Consider the following 19476-nt stretch of genomic DNA (forward strand, 5'->3'; position numbering starts at 1 on the left):
GGCTCTACGGTTTCAGAGCATGAGCCAGGTCGACTGCGATCAAACATTGACTGTGAAATTTACCAATTTAGATAAGTTCTAATCAGACAGCATTGGGTGGCCCTGTTGTGTTAAATGCCCGCGCTTCAATTATGTCTAGCGCAAAACATATCGATAATCGATTAAGATTATCGAATAATTTTTTTGATGTACCCATTGTTAACTATATTTATAACAATATTTCAATCACTAGTGTATTTGCAAGTTAGTGCAGTAATATTTATCAATCAAACATAATAACAATCTAGTAATATAGCTTATCTATTAATTGGAAATAAATTACTTAGAAATCTGCTCTGCGTATAAACAAAATTTAAAAAGTCCGCCGTTCAAATGTTCTTGTTCGTTTTACAGCACTATTGTCAGATCAGCTGTTGCTTTTGTGCGCATGATCTTGCTCTCTTTCTCTCGCGCTACTTCTATCTCACACAAATGGGGAGCGAACCGAAACGTAAACAGCGTCCGCTGCCATTTCACGCTTTTCTGATAAAAATGTTTTAAATCAAAAAGTGTTAATTAAAACCGAAATCAAAGTCAATGTGGCTGTGGACGCAGACGGTTCGTGTTTGTGCGCGTGAACAACGTCGACAAAAATAAATCGTTTGCAGCATCTGCTAAAATTAAATACTACATTTAAAAAAAAAGTTTCGCGTCAGAAGAGACGACGACAACGACGATTGTGAGTGCGACGGCAAATTGGCGTTTGGCGTTTTTGGCGGCGCTCGTGAGCGTGCTTTTTGCATACACGTATATATGTACATATATTTTTGTGTTTATGTTCTACCTGACATTCTGTGGCATCAGTTGTGAATGTCAGCCGCAAAGTGTACGAGGCAAGAAATCACGGCCCAAAAGCAAATAAACAAGAATCATTAAAAACGGCAATAAAACACAGACTCTCGCACTCGCTCCCGCTCAACAAGCACAAGAACTTGTATATAAAAATTAAACAAACAATTACAACTGGAAGTTTTTGCTAAAAATACAATACAAGTAAAAGAAAACTTCATTTTTGCTGGCTTGGCTGTGAAACGCCGCCAACAACTGACAGACGACGACGACAACAACAACGATGGATGATGAGTTTAAGCTTTGCTGGAAGAATTTCCAGGACAACATTGCCAGCGGCTTCCAGAATCTATATGATCGTGGTGATCTGGTCGATGTGACGCTTGCCTGCGATGGCAAACTGCTTCAAGCCCACAAGATCGTCCTGGCCATATGCAGTCCGTACTTCCAAGAGATATTTACAACGAATCCCTGCCAGCATCCAATCAGTAAGTACTCCCAATCCGAATAGTTACCATATTTAAACATTGTCTACACAGTAATTATTATTGCCACGTTCTCTTCGCAAGTTGTCGATGATTTGTTTAGCAACTCGCTGCGCTTGTTGTTTGCCCAAAATGTTCACGCGGCAGTTTCAACCGCCCGCCAACAACATTCATCGACAGAGAAATTTTTATCACACTCTGACTCTGATACTACACACAGTTCACAGTTAGTTAGTTGTCCGATGTCCACCTGTCAGTTTATCTAAGCATGGCCGTCAGTTGTCAGTTGAGCGTTCGATATAAATCAACTTTATAATAAATTCGTTGTCACATTCAACAGTTATCAAGCGGAGATACCAACCTGGGGCACTAACATCCATTTCATTCCATTCTTTGCCCACAAATAAAACAATTTAGCCTTTATCATAAATCAGAAAATCAAACAGCATTAGCTGCAACTGTCTGATAATCCACATTGAGCATTGAGCTGTCGTTGTCGCCATGTTGTCTCCTAGATGCAGCAGGCAAACGCACATTTACATTGCCCCACAACTGCTCCTCCTCCTCCTCTTCCTCCGCCACCTCCTTCCAAGACAGAGAGACACACACACGTGTCCCCCACTTGATAACGTGCTCCATCGATACTCCAGCAACTTCAAGCTGGGTGCGTTGCTGACCTCATCAAATGTATAACAAATGCTTAACTCAAATCAACCTACATATTGTTGTGTGCATGGACTCTGGAATAGTACTCATGGATATGATATCGCCTAACTGGCTGACTATACCTAGGACTGGCCTGGGACTGTGGGCTGGGGATTGCGGTCTGGGGAATGAGGAATGGGGACTGGGCTGGTCTGGTTAGCTCTTGTTGTACACGTCTGCTGCACGGTGGCTTTATCAGATCAAGCGGCAATAAACAACAATGTTTTATCTTTCAAGTAGCAGCAGAAATGTGCTACCTAACAACAACAAAACAAGAAGGGAATAGCAACAACACACATTTCCAAAGATAAAGAATATTAATATACGCTATAAATAATGCTTTGGGGTAAAATAATTATAAATAAACCAAGTCATAATACAACAACTGACTTAAAGGTGCTAACAAGCCAAATCATTTGGTTGTCCACGTCGTCTTCGCTTTCGTCTGCGTCTTCGATATTGTTGTTGCTGTTAGTTTTGCTGCTGGGGCGTGTTACACTTAAATAACAACAAAACAGCAGCACCAACTACTTGTACAACAACAAAAGTCAAACATTTTATCTTTTTATCGCGTTCAACAATCATTTATTGCCCAACTGAGCAGGCAACTGGGTCCCCGGGTCTCTAACGGCACTTCTGTCCACAGGCACTCGAGCACCTTTTTTTCTATTTTTTTACCCGAGATATTGATTAGGGGACACTCTGAGGTTGCGATATGAATTGCTGTTGATATTACCTTAACCATTGTCGTCGACGTCGTTGTTGTTATTGTTGTTGTTACTGTCGTTGCCGTGTCGCGATCGATATATACAAAATACTTAAAGAGCAAATGCTTTGGCCACTTCTAATATCTACGCCATTTTGTGAACCCCACTAATCCTCCAACACCTTATATGTATTATCTATGCCCGATTCGTTCGGTTTCGATCCTATCCGGTGCGATTCCGTTTAAGTTTTATTATTGGCACATTAATGGCTGGGACTGGAGTGTTTATCAGCTTTGTATTTAGTGCCTAGTACTCTGCTTTCCATGGGTATCATTCCAAATCGTAAAATAAGATTTTCAACTTATAACCATTTGGCCAGATAACACACACAACCGCACGCACCCATTGAGACTTGGTTGGTCTCTATGGCACTTAATACACAGCCTGAAATACAATTAGCAAGTTGCCACACATACTACTACGATTATATATATATATATATATACTATAGCCATAGCTTCCTTCTCAAGTGCTCCAGCGATCGGATCGAACTGTGCCTCTTGCTGATATTACCAACAATAAATGGAGATAATATAATATCGATCGCTGAACTTGTCGTAAATATCAAACTCAATGTTATTTTTATAGTTCTGCATGCTCTAATAGCCAAACTTAACCATGGGCGGCGCTGCCAGGAAGTGCCACCCCCTCAGAGGGGTTGCCAATTAAAATCCATCTGACTGCATGCTGCATCTGTACACAGATCAATTAGAGCAAAGCAAAATAATCTGCAAGCCACTCGAAATATCTGTGAATCCTTTTGCTAGCTAACCCCTTTCAAAACTACGCCCTTGGCTTTAACAGGTGCTATAATTCGTTGCTTACGTATTAGACCGGGAGCACATTTTATAAGCGTATCATATAATATCAGACTTTGACATTGAGCATGTGAAATTTCATCGCGTTTATTGGGCATTTGTGTTGACAAATATTAATTTATGAGTCAAACGGCAGTAGCAACAAATAGATTTACTTATCGCCCCCGCTCTTAATTCCTTGGTTAATACCCAAACAACTTGATATTCTTAAGCCAAGATATGCATAAACTTGAATGGGCCACACAGCATTGTAAACTATAATTGTTATCAAGCGCTGTGAATTTTTGTGCCACAGTTGATATAATCAGTATTTTAATAATCCTCGCATGATTAATTTTAATTGCAATTGGATGTGGTAAGAAATCAATATCTGCTAGATTACTAGCACGTTGTATCATTCTAAAGTTTGAAGGAAACCAGATTTGGATTCATAGATTATGTTCTGCGCTATATTATTTTTAACCAAGAATAAACATTCATATTTCTTATTGTTCTTTTCAAATTTCTTAGAAATTTTTTCTTATTTTGTAGAATTTGTTTTCAAATTTCTCAGTGAAGTGAAGATAAAAAAATTATATATTTCAAATCGCTTTTAAAAAGATTTAAACTTAATTTTTTTTACTTCTTATCTAAAGTTTACTTTAATATATTGAAAATTACCCTTAAAACCATATATAAATCTAATCAAAATTTCCACGGCATAAATCTACTTATATTTTTTTAATAATTTACCAAAAATCCCTTTTCATAATTCCATCTTCAAACACAAGTATTTTTGTTTTATCCTTATTATTTTCATTAATATTTCTGCTTTATCAGATGATCTCGTTTAATTGAAATAATAAATTATAATTTCGTATTATGAGCAGATAATCCCCTAATGCTGATAATATCCAACGAAATTTATCCTAAATGGTATACGTGATATATATCATATTGCAAATGGTCGCCACTCGATGGGGTTTCTCTCACCACGTTTTATCAGGTTGCAGTAAAGTTTCGCTAGGTCTAGGCACTAGCAATCACACACAAACAACACAAATAGCGACTACTCGATTCGACTAATATGGCGTTTATAGATAACATTCATTTGTTAATGTTTGTGTGTCGACATTGTCGAAATGCGACAGCCCACTCCACGGGTCTGGCTGGTAGAGAAACAAAAAAAACAAAACCTATTGGCGTTCTGATTCGATAAACATTTATCATAATCATAAAATAAAAAATATTGGTTCGAAAGCGATCGATTCGACTGCAATCTTATTGGTTGTTGCTTCTCAAGTGGGCGTGGACGTTGTTCCTTATGGGTGTCGTCGGCAAACAAAAGTATTATAGTTTTTATAGAATAGAAATCTCACTCTTAAATATCAAATACAAGCGTGTCTATATACCAAGCCATATAGTACTATAAATATAAGTATCGTAGCTGATTGCTCCACATGGCGCCGAGCTCAAGATCTGAGTTGAGCTGAGCTGCTGTTGTGATGTGCGATATCAGTAGAGATCAGCTGGGTTCAAACATAAAAACAGACATGATTCGAAATAAGTAATAATATTTTTAAGCAAACAACCAACCCAGACAACACAGAATTGTTGATCGTTCGTTGATCGGCTGCGGCAATCCGGAGCAAGATGCCCCGAATTCTACACTCTGTAGTCGTTGGTTTGCTGCTTTTGGATGTGCTCCTTATCAACAGGGCACGCCGTACGCGTATTTATCACGTTTTCCGTGAACTTTTGACAAAAGTTTATCTACAGCTTCAGATTCGAACATTCGGACAGTCTTCGTTTTGTGTCTCTCACTTTCTGTATCTGTATCTGTATTTGTGTCGGTCTCTGTGTCTCTATAGATCTCTTTGTGCTGTGTCAGCTGTCCTATCTTCTATCCATGTCACCGTCTCTATCTCGTATTTGAATTGTATCTGTAGCTATAGACAAATATTGTATTGCATCTATAATCTATTGTATAACAAGTTAATATTTATCGCTGATAACAACAGATCGTTAATAGATCGGTACTATACATTTTAGAATAAATACATTTTATATTTTGTAGTGATTTCGAGCAAGTACGAAACGATTAGCTGCATAACGATCCAGTCTCCGAATCTATATCAGGATCATCAGTCAAGCACATGAGATTTGAGTGTTTTTTATTTTAGATCGATGAGGGTTACAAAAAGCACATATGTATGTTTACTTGTTGTACTAGGTATAACACTCGGATTTTGATCTTTGCAATACAAACACGGACATGGCGACGCACAGATACGACTAACAGATAGGGAATATGGGCATTATGTAGACGTCGGAAGGCATCGGGGCGGGATGACAGCGGGCGTCGCACGGTCAGATTAAGCAACAGACGGACGGACGGACCGACGGATGGACAGTCAAGCCGTCGATTTCATATATAGTCACTTGTTATTGAGAACAAGCGATAATATTGTTTTTTTAACTAGATGTTGATGCTGTGATGCCCGGTGTCTGAATATTGAGCTGTCACAGTAGCACGAATCTAATGTTTTCGATTCGAATTCAACTTGGAATCTGTTGCTATTGTCATAAGTAAACTAGTTCTTCAGCTTTAAAGCTATTATTAAAAAAGGTTTGCTTTTTATACGTATAGTATTCTCATATGAATACGGGTAAATATATTATGCAATTGTTGCAATAAAATCTGATATAATTACTACATCGTATTGAATCTACAATGTTATAAAATCTGTTTAAAAGTAGTGGTTTCAAAATTAAATTTGAATGCTAAATTACTATCTTTAGTTTTACGATATATAATATTTCTAAAATTAACATTTCGAATTCATATTCTGTATAGAAGTGAAGTTCATTACAACAAATTCTTTCAACTGCAAGAAGGGAAATAGAATGTCTTTTACGATTTCATCTTATATTGATTTCTAATACGATCTCTTCTTATTGACCCAGTTTATGTCAGGCTCAGATCAAAGCTGTGCACACCACTGTGCAAAGAGCAGCAGCCGGGACAGTTTCATAGGCCGTGTCGCAAGGCAGCGCCAGTTGAAGCTTCAGTTGCTGCTGCTGCTGTTGCTGTTGCTGATGATATGACATGCTACTTGCTACTTGTATTTATTTCATAATTATTGCTTCTGGTACTGTACCGCTGGCTGCTTGTGTTGTTGAGTTTATATTTAAGTTTTTCAGATTTCTTATCGTAGATGTTTTTATGTATTGATTTAGTATTTGAACGTACAGATGATAACATCTCCACTATGAATGTGACCTCCTTTCATTATAATAATGTTTTCGTCGCCGCTCACACTCACAGTGAGATAATACAATTTAATGAATACTAAACCAATATGATTAATAGCCTTAATAAGAATTTATTAAAGATTCACTCTAAACCTTTTTATAATACTTGCCTTCACCTTTTTGCAGTCATACTCAAAGATGTGAGCTTCAACATTATGTGCGAGCTGCTGGAGTTCATGTATCAAGGTGTTGTGAATGTGAAGCACACGGAGTTGCAATCGTTCATGAAGATTGGTCAGCTGCTGCAGATTAAGGGATTGGCGACCAATTCAAACACTTCACCCGGCTCCAGCGGATCAGAGAAGTCAGCTAATCAATTGACAAATGCCGCCGGCGATGAGCCCCACAACAGCAGCAGCAACAGCAGCACTCACAACGTCAGCAACAGCAACAATAACAACACCCCCAGCAACAACAACAACAGCAGCAAAACGGAAGCAGAACACAATGACTCCAAGAACAGCACACAGAGCAATTCACGCACTTCGACAGCATCGCCAAATGGTTGTCGCACCTCCATCAGCGATCCAGGGAGTCATCTCTTTGCACCCGGCAAGCGTTTAGCTCCCGCTGAATTCAGCAGCGATTCGCTATCGATTTACTCGCGTAAACAATTCCGTCGCTCGCTGACGGAACATTCCGGCGCCGGTTGCAGCGAGAGCGGCGACAATGCAGATGCGGCCAGCATGGAGAATGCCCTGAATTCGGACGAGTTCTTTATGCCACCCATACCGCAGATCTCGATGGTCGAATCACGCTACGATCTGGGCAGCCTGAAGCGTGAGGGTGACAATCATCACGGTGCTGTTGCTGGCCCAGGTAGCGGCAGTGCATCCTCGTCATCAACCTCGCTGAATTCGCTGCGCAATCCCTTTGTGCCTGCATTCAATCTGGACTACAACAACTTCTACAAGCCGGGCAACAGCAGCAGCAGCGGCGCCGCCAGCAGTTCCAATAATGTGCCTGGTCTTGGCGTGAGCGGAGTTGGCGTCGGTGCTGGCAGCAATAATGGCAGCAACAACAACAGCAACAGTCTGGGCATCAATGTTGGTGGCCCGGCCACTGAGTATCCCAACGAACTGTATATGCCCAGCGACTACTCCAAGAACTTTGCCAATCACATGGACATTCCGTCAAGTAGGTGACGCCACGTGGCATCTTCTATGTTTGCCTCATCCACATCACTCTTTCTCTCTCTGATCATCTCTGTTGCATGCCTCTTTGTTGTGGGCGCTCATCTTCATACTGATTTTAATTTTGTGGTTTACGGGCTTGCATGATACTTCATCAACAACTTAACGCCTCATGTCCCAGCTGTTACTAATCCCACCGACAACAACTAGTGATATAACATTGGTTTAACACAGGGATGGAAACCTGGTGTGGATCTCTGTTTTGGTGGTGTGGTTTCCATCTCTGGATGAACCACAGTAGTTAGTATGTCTAGCTTGCTGCCTGGACATTTGCTTTGCCGACTCCTCTACTCCGACCCCTCCAGTCTTCCCCCCTTGTCCACTCTTGCAAATTCCCTGAGGCGTTTGTCTCTCAATCCTTGTACATAGCATACGTTCAAGCATTTTCGGTTACTTCCTCCCCCTTCCACCCACCCCCCAAAAGACTTGCCCACTAATGTTCCATAATGTTGTTGTACGTATATTTGTTGCGGACGCTGCATTCTCCGGATCCTGCATTCAGATGGCAGCAACATGGTGATGCTGTCCACCACCTCGCTGCTGCATGGCAATTGCGTTTTCAATCGCAACAACACCGTTGCCACGCAGCAGGGCATGAAGACCTACTGGCTATGCAAATCGTATCGCATCAGCATGTGCCGTGCCCGCTGCATCACTCACCTCGGACGCATTATATCCGCCACTGGTGTCCACAATCATTTGCCACACATGCGTGGCGGCAGCGCTGGCGCTGTTGGGGCTTGCAACGCCAACAACACACCGAATAGCAGCAGCAGTGGAAACAACAGCGGCTCTTCCTCAACGACCATCACACCCAATCCGAATCCTGGCCAGACCAGCTACAGCATCTCCGATGGCAGTCACATAATCACACCATCAACATCTGGCGTAGAAGCCAATCACGTGAATACTGTGAGCGGTCGTCTAGGCAGCAATTTGTTTGCCAACCAGACGCCACCATCGCCAGCTTTGCCTGGCGGACATCATGCGAGTTTAGGCGCGAATTCGGTGCATCATCACCATCATCATCACTTGACGCAATCGCTGCCCAATCTGCTGGTGCAGCATCACACGTCGCACGGCAGCAGCATGGAGCAGCACGGCATGGTGGGTGGAAGTGGTCCACCTCCGCCACAGCCGACGCCGGCTTCGTCTTCGTCGAGCAACAGCGTCATACAGAACATTATGCACAATCCCAATCTGATGCATTTACCCATGCAGTCGCATCCACATCACCATCACCAGCAACAACAGCAGCAGCAGCAACACTCGCCACATGCGCAGCATCATCTGGAACTGAGTGCGGGCTCGGTGCTCTTGCCACTTTCCCCAGCGCATATGCAACAAAGTCCGCAGTCGAATCGTAGCAGTCATTCCATGCATGCCACCGAATCGCCGCTGGGCATGAAGAGTCCTCCACCACCGCCACCGCAAACACAGTCAGTAGAAGCGGATCAACAGCAACATGTGGATATCAACGCAAGTGCCGATGGAAGTGCAGAAAGTGCGGCGACAACAGCGCATGTGATTGATTCCATAACGATATCGCCGGGCAGCGGTCACAATTTCAAGATCGAGAACATCTAAGGAATGCATCTAGTTAATAAGCAGCAAATGATTTCTTATTTATTATTGCGGCTGGAGCCGCTTAGTTAGTGTTTTTAGATGAAATTTCAATACTACTTGATTGACTTGATTTTTGATTTTTGTTTTTATGTATGTATTGTATATACATAATGATATTTGTATAAGTATTTGTGAAAATGCAAATGAAACACATAAGTATATTGCAACAACGACTTGGGTTCTCTTATGGCACTGTGTGACTGGCACCGTGTGGCAGGTAAGTTAGGTAGGTTACCTCATGGGATTTGTCTGCATGAGACGCAACAATTAATGGGGATCTCATTTGTGAATGTCCTGACATCCAACATAACTCTCTCTCATTTAGACCTAGATAATAGATAAGCCTTAGCTTACTCATACAAACACACACACACACAAAACTCTACACACACACACTCACACATACGCTCAATCCTGCCAATCTTGTGTATATTATAGTCGCACCCGGCGAGCACTGGTTTCAAGGCAAGCTCGAATTTATGCTGAGTCAGCGCGGCAAACCGTTGCTCGTCCACGATGGTCACACGTTTGGCATTCAATACGTGCGCAAGGATAAGAAATACTGGCAGTGCAATTTGTCGCGCAAATTCAATTGCAAAGCACGCGTCACCACCACGGACACCGGCGAGATCATTGTGACGAACAACGAGCATTGCCACACGGAGATACGTCAGCATTTGCGCAAGGATTACCAGCGCAACAAGGTCATGATGAATGCACTGATTAATCTGAGCACAAATAGTTTTGCCGACTTGCGTCGACACAATCTGGTGGGGTTACCGGTCCTGCCCACCATGGGTTCGCCCAATATTAATGAGGTTGTACAAAATTTACATGATCTGGCCAAGGCCTCGGCGCAACAGCAGCAGCGGGCACATGAGGAGGCACTTAAATATGAAAACGATGAACAGCCCCTGGACTGTGGTATGCGTAATTCGGCAGCACTGGAAGATATGGCCCGAACTTTTATGGCCAATAATAACAACAACAAAACGGCTGAGAACGATAACAATAATATTGACAATGATTTGACCAAGGAAAGTAATGAATGGAAATGCAAAAATGAGGGCGACGACTCGCATCGATAGCTCTATTGTTCAAATGTTTGAACACATCGCGCGCACACAGCGTTGCATTTACGATAGCGATAACAATGACAGCGAGTTCAGATAAGTAAACGCCATCTGGCGCATTTCATGCGTACTTTCGCTTTGGCGGTTCTGACTTAAAATTTAAACATGAAAAACCAGATTAAGTACAAAAAACGGAAAAGCATGCAATAATACTCAAATAACAAGACACAGCGATACCAAACAAATTCCAAAGAATTTAGATAATTAACCAACGCAAATGTAATGGTACATTTGCTTAGCGAATTTAAGAATATGCAACTTTTTGCTTCAAGACAATAATTAAAGACAATTATATCGTTTTATGTAATGTTAGTTTTACAATGTAATTACTTGAATTTTTTAATAAATTTTTATGTTCTTGGGTGTGAGTGTGTTCTATGTTCTATGTGTGCTCCTTAAATATTTATAACACGGCTGAGCTTCTGGATGCGATTAAGCAATAGATCACCCTGCTTAATGGTCGCCTGATACTGCCAGTTCTTGTTGTCGGGTCGATTCGTCTCCACAATGCCGCCCACGCGATCCACCTTGGCATGCAAACGGCCAGCCGCAATGAAACGTGCCAACTCCTGGTCAATGTAGTCTACAGTGACGCCAAATGCCTCCGCCATGTACTGCAAAGTGAGCGAGCGATATGATTCCAGCAGCTGGGTGTAACCCAGAATGCGCATTTCACGCACATAATAACGGTAATGGGGATGAACAAGATAATCCGAGCGCAGCTGCTTCTCCACCTGGGCCAAGTGCACATAGAACTGTTCGTACTGACAGTTGAAGAGCGAGAACAAAAACTGCTTCACATCGGGCAAGCCATGCAGAACTTCCTGTATTTCCGAACCTTTGACTACCTTTTCGCGCAGTTCGTTGCGCGGCAACGCAATCATGGACACATACACGGTATAACGCACAAATGTAGGGTAATCCATCAATTCGTACGAGGTGAAGGTGCTGACGGTGTCCAGGAAGAAAGTGGCAGCTGCCTTAAAGTCGCGCACAGCCACAGAATAGATGCCCTGATAGACCTTGAGACGATTACGACGATCCCAGTCGCCGCCCTCCTCGATCAGATACTTTGCCTTGTCGATATTGCGAGTTATCAAATCATGATCCAAGTAGAAGAGTCCCAAGCGAATCAGATGGAAGACAATGTCCAGGCGATGACCCAATGACACAGTCTTCTCATAGGTTTTGCGAAAGGCGGTCTCGGCAGCTGCCTTATCGCCAATGCGACACAAATACTCTGATTTCTTGAGGTTGGCCTCACGCACTTCCATCTCGCCCAGATTCTTCTCTGCATCCTCGATGGCGGCATCCAACTGCTCGATGTCAATGCGATTCTGCTCGCGCATTCTTGCCAGTAGGTCTTTGTCCGTATTCCAGTTCAGCTCGGTGCAAATATGCTCGTACCACGGAGCCATATTATCGGCTCGTATGGCGTCTAGCAATTTTGACTTGAGGGCAGCATCTTGTTTGTGCTCGGCCAGCGTTAGCAGGAACTTTGTTTGTGCCAGCTCCAAGTTGGGGTTCTTCTCCAGACCCTGTTCTTCAAGGTTTTCGGTAGGCATATTTATTTTTATTTATAAATTATACGACACGACTGTTTCAAACAGAGAAATATTTTGCGTATGAAAATGAATTGTTTTTGTCAAAGCCGCAGAGTCATGTACGAACTAAAGTTGGCTGCGCTTCAATTACAGTGTTGGTTAAAAATGTTAGTGAATTAGGCAGTATCGATAAGTGCGATAAGGTGCGATAACTGTGTGTGTATCGAAAAAAGGGGAGGGCGAGAGCAATTGATTTTTTTTGTGGAAAAGTGGAAAAGTTAGTGGCACCAAATTTGCGGAAAACTCTCATTAACAGCCAGATAAAATTGTGCTGAGAAGGAAATTGAATAGCAAGAGCGTTTCGGCAGCAAACGGTGCACACAATGATTGGTGGTTTGTTCGTTTACAACCACAAGGGCGAGGTTTTAATCTCCCGTGTTTATCGCGATGACATCGGACGCAATGCCGTGGACGCCTTTCGGGTCAACGTCATCCATGCTCGCCAGCAAGTGCGTTCGCCAGTGACCAACATTGCGAGGACCAGCTTCTTCCACATTAAGGTATTTATTTGCCACGTCAACCGGATGTCTTGTTTACCGAGAGTTCACAATCACTAAGCAAACTTACGCCTCTTTTTTGTGTTTTTTAGCGTGCCAACATTTGGTTGGCTGCGGTCACCAAGCAGAATGTAAATGCTGCCATGGTATTTGAGTTCTTGCTGAAGATCATTGAGGTGATGCAGTCTTACTTTGGCAAGATCTCTGAGGAGAACATCAAGAACAACTTTGTGCTCATCTATGAGTTGCTGGACGAGATCTTGGATTTCGGCTATCCCCAAAATACGGATTCCGGAACTCTGAAGACGTTTATCACACAGCAGGGCATCAAGTCGGCCACCAAGGAAGAGCAGATGCAAATAACGTCGCAGGTCACCGGTCAAATTGGCTGGAGACGTGAGGGCATCAAGTATAGACGCAATGAGCTGTTCCTCGATGTGCTGGAGTATGTGAATCTGTTGATGAGTCCGCAGGGTCAGGTGCTGTCCGCTCACGTCGCCGGCAAGGTGGTCATGAAGTCGTACTTGTCAGGTGAGTCTCTAAACTAACTGAATTTGCTGTAGTTATTAATTATAATTCGTTTTCAGGCATGCCCGAGTGCAAGTTTGGCATCAACGACAAAATCGTTATGGAGTCCAAGGGCCGCGGACTTTCAGGCAATTCGGAAGCGGAAACATCGCGCTCTGGCAAGCCAGTGGTCGTTATTGACGATTGCCAGTTCCATCAGTGTGTCAAGCTGAGCAAATTCGAGACGGAGCATTCGATTAGTTTTATACCGCCGGACGGTGAATTTGAGCTGATGCGCTATCGCACCACAAAAGACATTTCCTTGCCATTCCGTGTCATACCGCTGGTGCGCGAAGTGGGACGCACAAAGATGGAGGTAAAGGTTGTACTCAAGTCGAACTTTAAGCCATCGCTGTTGGGCCAGAAGATCGAGGTGAAAATTCCAACGCCCCTCAATACATCGGGCGTGCAGCTGATTTGCCTCAAAGGCAAGGCCAAGTACAAGGCATCGGAAAATGCGATCGTTTGGAAAATCAAACGCATGGCCGGCATGAAGGAAACTCAACTGTCGGCAGAAATTGAGCTGCTGGAGACGGATACCAAAAAGAAATGGACACGTCCACCGATTTCCATGAATTTCGAGGTGCCATTTGCACCGTCTGGATTCAAAGTGCGCTATCTTAAAGTGTTCGAGCCTAAGATTAACTACTCCGATCACGATGTGGTCAAATGGGTGCGCTATATTGGCCGCAGCGGACTGTACGAGACGCGTTGTTAAAGGATAAGCAAGTGCGACTCCCAAAAGCAATCGAGCAAGTGGACGACATTATATATATTAATAATAATAATAATATGTTGAATTTAAAAGAAAAAACGGAAGAAAAAAACAGATGGAAAAACGATTACCATTCGTACGTTATTGGAAGTTTCATCAATCAAATTGAACAAAATGTTGTCTCGTATTCCAAAATTAGTTCTTCAGCAAGGGCAAATTAATCAACTAAAAAGTTAGTTAATTGTCCCATCCTATAATGCATATAAGTATGATGCACATCTCTATGCCTGTAAAACATACATACCATTATTTACAAAAAAACAACTCTTATTTACAACTATGTATTTTATATTGTAATCATATTGTTTATAATACGCCCTGGCGCGCGTCTCAAATCTCACGCTCATGTTTTCTACTTTTTACTTCTAATTATCATTTGTATTATTAACTTAAACAAAAAGGCAAAACAAAACAAAATATATACAAACATACATATTATTCTTGTGTATTTAGTAGACCAAACAAACAAATCCTGTCTGTCACTCAATGCTAATAATAATATGGATATTCAAAGTGTTAATAATAATAATATTCGAATTGTTTAAATGAATAAATAGCATGATATATATACAACAAACTATGTGCTATCAAGTTGTGGCCCACATCTCGTTTAATTATCTATAAGAGAAATGCATTTTGTAGATTATTGCTGTGACTTTTATTATGTATTGAAATGCCGGCAAAACATAAAATTTAATTAACAGTCGGGTGACGAATACATACTCAGTCATTTTGTCATTTGCATGTGTGTGAGTGCTGCGTACCAACTGGTGCCGTTTAACCGCGGTATCTAACTCTCACACACACACACTTTCAACTCACATACGCCGATGTCTCTATGTGTGCGTAAGTAGTTTACACTATCTGTGGAAACTTTCGTTGTACAAAGTTCAGATTTGATTTCTACTCACACACACTCAAATACAATTGTTATTTTTAACAGTCACCAGTCACCTTCAGTTTAGTTTTGATTTACCTATTTTTTAGATATTAATTAATTGAACAAAGACACACACACACTTGCACATTATACAACACACTTTGGGTGCGTGTATTTTTGCATGTGAAGCCAGCTGTTGTTGCGTCGTCCAGTTTCGATAGTTTTTTGTCTTATCACTCGGTCTGAATCACTTCGACCGGCCAAATTACGACATTACCAACCTGATAGCGGTCAACGGAAATTGTTAACGAACATTCGACTGAGATTTCCATTTAACACGTCGACTTGTCAGCAAAATGAACGACATTGTGCCAGATGTTTTGGACATTGAGCCTCCCCAGGGCAAATTACAAGTGAACTATCCGGTAGGCGTGTCTGTGCAAGATGGCAACGAATTGACGCCCACCCAGGTGAAGGACGTGCCAGAGGTCATCTGGGAAGCGGAGAATGAAGATCAGCTGTATACGCTGCTCATGGTGGATCCGGATGCACCAACGCGCAAAGATCCCAAGTTCCGTGAGATTCTGCACTGGGCTGTTATCAATATACCCGGAAACAAGGTGAACTTGGGACAGGCGGTAGCCGAGTATGTGGGCTCTGGACCACCAGAGGGCACTGGACTGCATCGCTACATCTTTTTGGTGTATCGCCAAAGCAAGAAGATTGAGGAGTCGCTGCACATTAACAACCGGTAGGTACAAAGAGGAGGGCATAAAGAATTGACGTTTAATAATGGTCATAATGTTGTTGTTTTCCCTTGCAGCACTCGGGCTGGACGCCTCAACTTCAATACTCGCCAGTTTGTCGCAAAACATGGATTGGGCGAACTCATTGGTGCCAACCACTACGAGGCTCAGTTCGATGAATATGTGCTGATTCGCAACAAAGAATTCAGCTAGACACTACGGTTCCTCACCCTTTCTATTTCCTCTAGTTGCTAGTTGGTAGTTTCTAGACGTGGCAATAAATTTACCCATTGCATTTGCTGGCTTTATCAGCATACTAGACCCCGTCTTTATCTATATCTTTATCTTTATCTAGTGGTGGTGGTGTGAGTATTGGGCCAAAAGTGCACGGCACTGATTACGCGAGCCCTGAATGAATTTTGGCCACCGCTGGTGGATCGATAAATAGCCAGGCGAGCGCCACGGTAAGCAGAGTCACTGTCTCAACATCAGTCGAAGCACATCAGCTCAGCTAAACATGGACACCAGCGGTATTATTCCCGACATCATCGATGAGAAGCCAAAGGCTAAGGCAACCGTCGCGTTCGGCGGTGTTCAACTTGATCTCGGCAAGGAACTGACACCCACACAGGTTAAGGATCAGCCCACCATTACCTGGGACGCCGAGGCTGGTGCTTTGTACACTCTGCTCATGGTTGATCCCGATGCACCCAGCCGTGCTGATCCCAAGCTCCGTGAGGTTCTCCACTGGGCTGTCATCAACATTCCCGGTAACAATGTCGCCGGTGGTCAGGTGTTGGCCGAGTATGTTGGTGCTGCTCCAGCTGACGGAAGTGGCCTCCACCGTTATGTCTTCTTGATCTTCAAGCAGGGCGACAAGATCACCAGCGACAAGATCATCCCCAAGACGTAAGTAATCTTTGTACTTTTGCAGGGTTCGAGATGCTCATTATCCCTTCTCTCCTCTTTAGCTCCCGCGAGGGTCGCCTCAACGTCAAGATCCGTGACTACGTGTCGAAGTACAACTTCGGCGCTCCCGTGGCCGGCAACTTCTTCCAGGCCCAATACGATGACTTCGTGCCCACTCTTCTCGCCCAGGTTAAATAAACCACTCTCTTTTGTCTCTAAAGAACTGTAAACTAATAAATTTTATACGCATTTGTCCGTAAGCAAAAAAAAAAACAAGAGATTCATTCTTTATATTTTTACAAAGCCATAAATTAAAGTAATACCTGATAAGTTCCAGGTGTATCTAATGAAAGACAATAGTTTTTCGATTTTAAATCATTTTATATATAAACTTTATTTTCTGTTGCGAGTGATTCGACCACTTCGAGACCTCTTATTATAGAGTCGTCCTGTAGATTCAATGCCTGATTAACTATCTGTCTCTATTAACTCTCTGATGTCATATTGCATAAATTCGTTCATAAAATTTCTTCCTTCTCTTTATGTATAAAGATTACTATTTCTCACAACCGTATAGATAACTTTTCAGTTATTCAATATTTAATTAAATTCCGATAATATGCTACTTCAATTTTGTTGCCATTTATTTTATAAGTTTGTATAAAACCTTAAAGTCAAAATGTCCGTCTCTATAAATACTGCGAACTGGTATTACATAATACCTAAAGATATACAATTCGATAATTTTTCTTAAGTCTCTTTTCATATGAAACTTGATAGTCAAAAACAATAGCCAGTAAACTTTATGCTTTCTTTAATAAATTTGTGTATACCCATAAATAATATGAATTACCGTTTGGGCTGTGACTTGATAGTTCCGTCAGTGAGTGAAGACAAACAGTTTTATAGGTACATATAAAAAGTATATTAATACAAATATTCCTATGGGCCGTTTGTCCAAACGTTTCTATAAACAGTTTTATCTTATATTGCATATAAGCTGAGGACTTCAAATTCGATAACATACAGACTAATAATTATTACGATCGGATAAAAACCATGAAAGTAATTGAAGATATGATAAGCCACTTCATTTTTGTATTCCCTCGAGTACTTTTCATCTTTTTCAACTTGTTTCTTCATAGGTCTGTTATTTCTCCCTGAAGAAGTCGGCGACCAGTTTGTTGAACTCCTCCGCATATCGCAAATGGATGTTGTGCTTGCCCTCGGGAAACTCGTGATATCGCGCCTGTTGTAATCGTTCCCTCAGCCAGGGAATATGCTCGGCGGCAATCATGGGATCCTTCTTTCCGTGCAGTATAAATGTGGGCGCCTTCACCTGGCTCACTTCCTTGCGACAAAAGTCGCCGTCGCGTTGCTTATAAATGTCACAGGCGGCATCCACCCATTCCGCCCAGAGCTGGGCGAAACGTTCCACGCCATAGACTTTCTCCATGGGCTCGCGCATGCGTGGCGACCACTTCGCCACATCGCGAATCGCTTGCAGTGCCTTCACCTCCGCTTCGTTGAGATAAGCGCCTGAGCCCCAAATTGCCAATTTGTCCACCGCATCGTTGTAACGTCCCGCTAACAGCAGACCTGTGATGCCACCATCACTCCATCCCAGAATCGAGAACTTGGGTCTATCCAGGGCACGCATTAGTTGCACAGCCGCGTCGGAGTCCTCGCTGAAGAAATCCAGTCCAAATTTGCGCTGGGGTGGCACGGATTTTCCATAACCCGGTGGATCCCAGGCAATAATTGTGTGATCGGGTAGCAGTTTGGGTAGCTGCTCGATTTGTGGCTTGAAGTCGGTCCAGGCCGAGCCCAGGGCACCGGGCATGAGCAGCAGGCTACGAGCACCATTGCCACACTCCACAATGTGCAAGTCACCAGCGCCCTGAACTTGCACTTTTCGCTCCGTGTAAATGGATCGCATTGATGATAATCGAGGCATCAGGCGACTCGCCACACGTCCCAATTGAGTGCCTGCCAGCATTACGTAAGCTGCCTGGAATTGGGGGATATAAACAATTGTCAAAACGGTTTACTTGGAGTGCACTCTAAATTAGCGCGTTTTGTCTGTCTGTCTGTTTGTGTAAACACATCACACATATACAGCTGCACCTGCCTTGTAAAGTGTTCGATAAGAAACGGTTTGATAAGTTAGCCCAGCTGTAAATGTCTTCTGATGAATGTGGTGAACTTTTCAACAGCTGCGATTGATTTGCATTTTTCAACACTGCTTTCAGTGGTCACCCACGCATACAAATTTATAACATTATTTCATATTCACTTCCTTTCCGTTACTAGTTTTGTTTTTATAAATTTTGTATTAATCATTGTTTTTATTAAAGTCTGATCATTAAAAGCCCAACATTCCAATGTTAATTTCTTGAAAAAAAAACAAACTGTTTAAAAAGTCGCGCTTTCCTAACAGATTGTTCACCATTCAATTAATATACTATCAGAAGTGTAACCAGCTATCAATAATGAGTTCATTTTAGTATATTTCCGTTTTATAGCGTGTACATTTATCTTGCGGTCACTCTCCTTGCAATCAACAAAGGTGTTGCAGAATAACCAAGATTAATTTAAAAATAAATTGAAAAAGTTGAAAATTATTTTATTGAAAAGAACTCCCTTTGG

The 19476-nt window shown here is 42.4% G+C and overlaps 6 protein-coding genes across 7 annotated transcripts; 4 read left to right on the plus strand and 2 right to left on the minus strand.

The window, feature by feature from the left end:
* Positions 1-475: 475 nt before the first annotated feature.
* LOC132787307 (protein bric-a-brac 2) lies at positions 476-11212 on the plus strand. 2 transcript variants are annotated; one of them, XM_060794259.1, is made up of 3 exons: positions 476-1316; positions 7024-8034; positions 8593-10120. In XM_060794259.1, exons 1-3 carry the CDS (start codon positions 1112-1114, stop codon positions 9675-9677), a joined length of 2301 nt encoding a protein of 766 aa, XP_060650242.1. In that variant the 5' UTR covers positions 476-1111; the 3' UTR covers positions 9678-10120. The 2 variants fall into 2 exon arrangements, with proteins under 2 accessions (XP_060650242.1, XP_060650243.1); XM_060794260.1 differs by lacking the exon at positions 8593-10120 and adding an exon at positions 10155-11212 and having other exon boundaries at positions 484-1316.
* Positions 11129-12525, minus strand: LOC132787309 (26S proteasome non-ATPase regulatory subunit 6). Its single transcript, XM_060794262.1, has one exon. The coding sequence runs from the start codon at positions 12412-12414 to the stop codon at positions 11245-11247; it is 1170 nt and encodes a 389-aa protein (XP_060650245.1). The 5' UTR covers positions 12415-12525; the 3' UTR covers positions 11129-11244.
* Positions 12526-12614: 89 nt separating this feature from the next.
* Positions 12615-14556, plus strand: LOC132787308 (AP-2 complex subunit mu). Its single transcript, XM_060794261.1, has 3 exons — positions 12615-12953; positions 13043-13481; positions 13538-14556. The coding sequence occupies exons 1-3, from the start codon at positions 12777-12779 to the stop codon at positions 14233-14235; spliced, it is 1314 nt and encodes a 437-aa protein (XP_060650244.1). The 5' UTR covers positions 12615-12776; the 3' UTR covers positions 14236-14556.
* Positions 14557-15220: 664 nt separating this feature from the next.
* Positions 15221-16234, plus strand: LOC132787311 (phosphatidylethanolamine-binding protein homolog F40A3.3). Its single transcript, XM_060794265.1, has 2 exons — positions 15221-15923; positions 15996-16234. The coding sequence occupies exons 1-2, from the start codon at positions 15529-15531 to the stop codon at positions 16129-16131; spliced, it is 531 nt and encodes a 176-aa protein (XP_060650248.1). The 5' UTR covers positions 15221-15528; the 3' UTR covers positions 16132-16234.
* A 145-nt stretch (positions 16235-16379) lies between these two features.
* Positions 16380-17103, plus strand: LOC132787312 (protein D3-like). The gene is made up of 2 exons (XM_060794266.1): positions 16380-16827; positions 16890-17103. Exons 1-2 carry the CDS (start codon positions 16436-16438, stop codon positions 17023-17025), a joined length of 528 nt encoding a protein of 175 aa, XP_060650249.1. The 5' UTR covers positions 16380-16435; the 3' UTR covers positions 17026-17103.
* A 172-nt stretch (positions 17104-17275) lies between these two features.
* On the minus strand, positions 17276-19050 carry LOC132787310 (valacyclovir hydrolase). Its single transcript, XM_060794263.1, has 2 exons — positions 18955-19050; positions 17276-18834 (listed from the first exon to the last, which is right to left on the minus strand). The coding sequence occupies exon 2, from the start codon at positions 18824-18826 to the stop codon at positions 17978-17980; it is 849 nt and encodes a 282-aa protein (XP_060650246.1). The 5' UTR covers positions 18827-18834; positions 18955-19050; the 3' UTR covers positions 17276-17977.
* Positions 19051-19476: the final 426 nt, after the last annotated feature.

Source organism: Drosophila nasuta, chromosome 2R (assembly GCF_023558535.2).
Source record: "Drosophila nasuta strain 15112-1781.00 chromosome 2R, ASM2355853v1, whole genome shotgun sequence".
NCBI lineage: Eukaryota > Metazoa > Arthropoda > Insecta > Diptera > Drosophilidae > Drosophila > Drosophila nasuta.